At 36.2% G+C, this 5562-nt stretch overlaps 1 protein-coding gene across 1 annotated transcript; it reads left to right on the top strand.

The window, feature by feature from the left end:
• Positions 1–3: 3 nt before the first annotated feature.
• On the top strand, positions 4–3485 carry HMGB1 (high mobility group box 1; the record flags this gene model as incomplete). The annotated part of the gene is made up of 3 exons (XM_027116125.1): positions 4–92; positions 579–753; positions 1784–3485. Coding segments are annotated over 3 exons (441 nt in total), but the record flags the coding sequence as incomplete, so codon positions are not given.
• Positions 3486–5562: the final 2077 nt, after the last annotated feature.

The following is a 5562-nucleotide window of genomic DNA, read 5'->3' on the forward strand; positions in this document are numbered from 1 at the left end:
GCCCGTTATGAAAGAGAAATGAAAACTTATATCCCTCCTAAAGGGGAGACAAAAAAGAAGTTCAAGGATCCCAATGCACCCAAGAGGCCTCCGTAAGTATCTTGCCCGTTTTTATTTTCAAGGAGTGTTTTGCAGTAGAATCAGACAAATTTAGCAAGCCACCTTGTGGAGTCCGTAATCAAAGTTTCTTCGCTAACTCACATTGGTATGTTTAAATTTTGTAAATAAAATTCCTGTTGGATGGCAGTTTTAGTTAGAGCAGTGGAATTGGATTCTGGCCTCCTTCACCCAATATATCTCCTAAGTGTAATTTTAATTCTTTTCTTTCCTGAGAAGTACCATCAGTCTGAGAGTAATTTGCAGAATGTTCTTTGGGAACGCTAATAAATAGTGTATGTTCAGCTAGTGGTGTCATAAGTTAGATCGTTGTGTAAATTAAGTTTAATGAGGGATATTTAGCGTTTCATAATATTTATATCCTGTGAAATATGTGGTAGAAATTAGAAGCAGCTTTTATACAGCAATACAACACAGTTGTTGGTAAACCTACAATTCTAAAATTAAATCTCTCTTTTTAGTTCGGCCTTTTTCTTGTTTTGTTCTGAGTATCGTCCAAAAATCAAAGGAGAACATCCTGGCCTATCCATTGGTGATGTTGCAAAGAAACTGGGAGAGATGTGGAATAACACTGCTGCAGATGACAAGCAGCCTTATGAGAAGAAGGCTGCTAAACTGAAGGAAAAGTACGAAAAGGTAAGTATGGATTGGCTTGGTGTAGCGGTGAAAGGGTGTGCCAGGTGTTAGATGGATGACTGTCCTTGGTCCTGCATCTTAATCTCCTACTATGATGCCTAAGAGTTGGAGGTGTAATGCAGTTTTAAGTATAACAGCTATTCAGCATGCCATTGGCTGTACTCTTAAGTCCCTTTCCATGTTTTAAAGAACGTAGAAGATCAAATAAATTGTTAGTGTTGTTTGACTTAACGTTATTTGACTCGGGTGGTTTTGTTATTCTCCGGTATCCAGATTTATGAAGATTTTGGTAGTCACTTTGAGTCAAATGATTTAAGTATTTTAAATGATCAGGCACACAACATAAAAATAGGCTGGACCAAGTAACGTAACCTGTATTGTTCATAAACACCCTGAAACATTTATGTTTTCCCTCCCTTAAGATTTAAAAAAAAAAAAACTTAGAAAGTTATGAGTTTGTTGATCTGTATAGTAAATTGATATAATAAAATAAGAAAAAGCTGTAGCCTCTATACTTTGAGTTGAAATATTAAAAGTAAAGTTAGAGTTTATCTTATTTAGTCATTTTCGAGAAATGTATCTATTTCTAGATGTTTCTTAACCTAATTGCATGCTTAGTGGCAAATAACTTTTTTTTTTTTAAGACAAGATTTTCTACTATGGATTAGGGTCTGACAGTATAAACCTGTAGAATGCGTTTTTGCATTCAGAAGGTGGCAGTGTCTACCCTTTAATCAGTCTCTACATTCTAGTTTTAATAAACTGAACTTAGGATGTGGTACATGGTTGTACTTTAGTGAGGCATAACAATGCTAATGTCAAACCGTGTCATTCCATGAGTTACGGATTATTTACAATTATAATATTTTTACGTGTGTTTCTGAAAGTCCACAGATGTGAGTGCAGATAATGTGTTATTTTAGTGTATCTGAGTCCTTGTTTTTTCATAAAGTTTTGCCATGTTACTTTTATTTCTCTCCTTAACTGTTTTGTCTTTCCAACCACTTTCTTGCTGCCTTTATTTTGGAAGGATATTGCTGCATACCGAGCTAAAGGGAAGCCTGATGCAGCAAAAAAGGGAGTCGTCAAGGCTGAAAAAAGCAAGAAAAAGAAGGAAGAGGAGGAAGATGAGGAAGATGAAGAGGATGAGGAGGAGGAGGAGGATGAAGAGGATGAAGAGGAAGAAGAAGATGATGATGATGAATAAGTTGGTTCTAGCGCAGTTTTTTTTTTCTTGTCTATAAAGCATTTAACCCCCCTGTACACAACTCACTCCTTTTAAAGAAAAAAATTGAAATGTAAGGCTGTGTAAGATTTGTTTTTAAACTGTACAGTGTCTTTTTTTGTATAGTTAACACACTACCGAATGTGTCTTTAGATAGCCCTGTCCTGGTGGTATTTTCAATAGCCACTAACCTTGCCTGGTACAGTATGGGGGTTGTAAATTGGCATGGAAATTTAAAGCAGGTTCTTGTTGGTGCACAGCACAAATTAGTTATATATGGGGATGGTAGTTTTTTCATCTTCAGTTGTCTCTGATGCAGCTTATACGAAATAATTGTTGTTCTGTTAACTGAATACCACTCTGTAATTGCAAAAAAAAAGAAAAGTTGCAGCTGTTTTGTTGACATTCTGAATGCTTCTAAGTAAATACAATTTTTTTTATTAGTATTGTTGTCCTTTTCATAGGTCTGAAAATTTTCTTCCTAAGGGGAAGCTAGTCTTTTGCTTTTGCCCATTTTGGATCACACGAATTATTACAGTGTTTATCTTTCGTATAGTTAGCTGATAAAAAGCTTTTGTGTACACACCCTGCATACTCATGATGAGGGTAATAAAAGTTTAATTGAGACAGTTTTCATCCATAACTGAAACTCAAATCTTGATCGGTTGATATCAGATTTCACATAGCCCAGGTTCATTTACAAAGTGAAGAGTAACCAATCTACTCACAGCACGGGATTATTAGAATCAAACATTTTGAAAGTCTGTCCTTGAAGGACTAATAGAAAAGTATGTTCTGATCTTTACATGAGGACTCTACATCCTTTAACTCCCATTACCATGTAATGGCAGTTATATTTGCAGTTCCCACGTTTAAGACTGAGAATGTATCCCCAAAAGCGTGAGCTTAAAATACAAGACTGCCATATTATGTTTTGTTGTTGTTGTTGATAATTAGTCCCAACAAAGGCTCTGGAGAAAAAGTGCTGGCTGTAAATGTCTTCTCCTATTTATCTAAATATGGATTGTTTAGGAAACTTGAGATCCTCCATTAAAGGTATTTTTAATGGGCCAACTTTTAAAATTGTATACCACATTTTAAATTGGGTATATTTTCCTATATTATGGTTTGCCCCTTTATAAACGAAGTAGACATGAGGGAGGAAGACAAGCTTTGTATTTCAGTGTGAATTACCTGATTTATTTGAATTTGATTTTTCTCTACAAAACTCAAGCTCATTCATCAGGGTCATATGTTTATCTGCTTAACAGTTTAGGGAACAATTTGGCAATTTTGTGGTTTTTGAGATTATCGTTCTCTTAAAGTGCCAGTGTTTTAAAATAGCGTTCTTGTAATTTTACACGCTTTTGTGATGGAGTGCTGTTTTGTTATATAATTTTGACTTGGATTCTTTCCATTTGCATTTGTTTTATGTAATTTCAGGAGGAATACTGAACATCTGAGTCCTGGATGATACTAATAAACTAATAATTGCAGAGGTTTTAAATATTAGTTAAATGGCTTTCACTTAAGATTTTAAGGTTTTGTTATATACATATTTTAATCTTATTCTCAGTTAATACCTCTTAGCAACATCATTTAAATTAAGTGTAAGGGCGGGCAAAGTTTATCCCTTAAAAAATACTCACTTTACCCTTGTAAATAGGTTAATGGGCTGATAAAAAAAGATTTTTGTGAAACATTCCATGTGTTCTCATAGGCTGCTGTTTACATAAATCAGGAAAAACTAATTTTGCTTTCAGAGTATTGGATTAAACAAGATCGTTTTCTAAAGCAAGGCACATGTAAGTAAAAAGCAGGAATAGTGATGATAAATCTAAACTTAAGTTCTCTAAGCTAAAGGAGAGGACCGCAGTAGAGGGGCTGAAAGTGTGTCCAAATTTATCAGGTGTTTTAGTCAAGGGGAACGAGTAGTTATCTCTCATTTACATGGAAGTTTGCTGTAGCTAAAGAATCATTGTTTATTGCTAGTAGGTGATCCAGTTAAAATGAATTCTGCCTCAAGGAACTTCAGTGGGTGTCTCGTGACAGCTACCGTTGAGATGTTGAGAGCGGGAACAGGTTTTTTTGGGTTAACTGGATTCAGATCTTGACAGGAAGACATGGACAAAACCCCTTTTCAATCTGAAAACATACTAGCTCTGTTTACTATTTCAACAGTATACCCTGAAACTTGGATGTTCAAAACTCAAGGGAGGTGGGAGGCATAACAGATTTTTTTTTAAGTTAATGCATAGGAACTATTTTAATGTCTAGAAATAGTTACAGCACTATGGGGTATAAAGATTTTCTTAACATCAAAAGATTAAACAGTATAAACTTCAGTATTAAGTCATCTGCATTTTAAAACTTGATATAAAATCGGCATACTGATTAACACTTAACCAAAGTAATTGTCTCCTAAAGGTTGGGAGCTGTTGCTGGTTAGTGCCTGTAATCGTTCTCATGATCTTCCATCAGGTGTTGATACTTGCTCTGTTTTCATTAATTTTCTAAGAGTGAAATCTGAAAAAAAATCTTGTGTGTGTGCTGTGCACCACAGGGGTAAGACTTAAACGATAATGATGGAAAGTGCCTGTGTGACAGAAGCTGTTCAAATACTTCCCTCGCTGCCTGGGGGATTGTAAGTACTGCTTAGACGGTAGGGTAGTATCTGGCTATGTTGAAAACTGCACTGGGAAGACAAGATGGAAATTTTTGAATGGAAAGTGTGGCCAACTCCCTTGCTTGGCATCACAAACTGTGACAGAAGTTCAAATCTAGGTCTGCTTGGTACAACAGGCCTTCTGAAAGGGCCTGAAATAGCTCTTTTTCAGTACCAGCCAGCTACTTTTTGCGAACGATGGTATCACTGTAAATTTGCACAAATTCAATACAGCTTAAATCAGGATTAACTGCTGCTCAAGTGTGAACCGTTGGCCAGTAATTAGCTTGCTTAATAAGTTGTGGTAGGTTATTTTTAAATTTTTTCATATTTGTGCTTTGTCATTTAAAAATGACTCTTGAAATGCTTTTAAAACAACGTAAAAGCCAGGAAACGGTTTGGATACCTGTGCAACAAAAGATGCAAGCTGGTTCATTTCTTGTCCCCCTCACAGCAAAGACGTGAACAGCAGTGCTAACACTCGCCGGAACCTGGGAAGTTCCCTGGGTCTAAGCCAAGTTGCTCCCTGCAGTAATAAGGCAAAATGTGGCCCTGTTCTAGGAATGCTATTTAACGATACACCGTGGCACAGGACAAAGAATGACAAGCATAACTTAACAAGCCACACTCCAGAATATATAGCCCCACCTTCCAGTGGGTTTCAGTCTGAAATCATATCTACCAGCAGGAAATTTAATCACTTAGGTCTCTAGGCATGTCCGTTGGTTTGAACCTTCTGTATTTGTCGGTCACCTGCTGAAAAAGGAAGTGGTAATATAGATCTGGAATAAGATGAGGGATAATGATAGACCTTTAAGTTGTGGCGTGAGGTATGTGGAGACTGAAAGTAGTGGTGAGAAAATCAGTGAAAAGGGATTAAAGAGATTCTTGTAAATTTTTATGATGTACTTTTTTTTTC

Source organism: Aethalodelphis obliquidens, unplaced genomic scaffold (assembly GCF_003676395.1).
Source record: "Aethalodelphis obliquidens isolate GAN/ISIS:26980383/991018 unplaced genomic scaffold, ASM367639v1 scaffold16, whole genome shotgun sequence".
NCBI classification, from domain to species: Eukaryota; Metazoa; Chordata; class Mammalia; order Artiodactyla; family Delphinidae; genus Aethalodelphis; species Aethalodelphis obliquidens.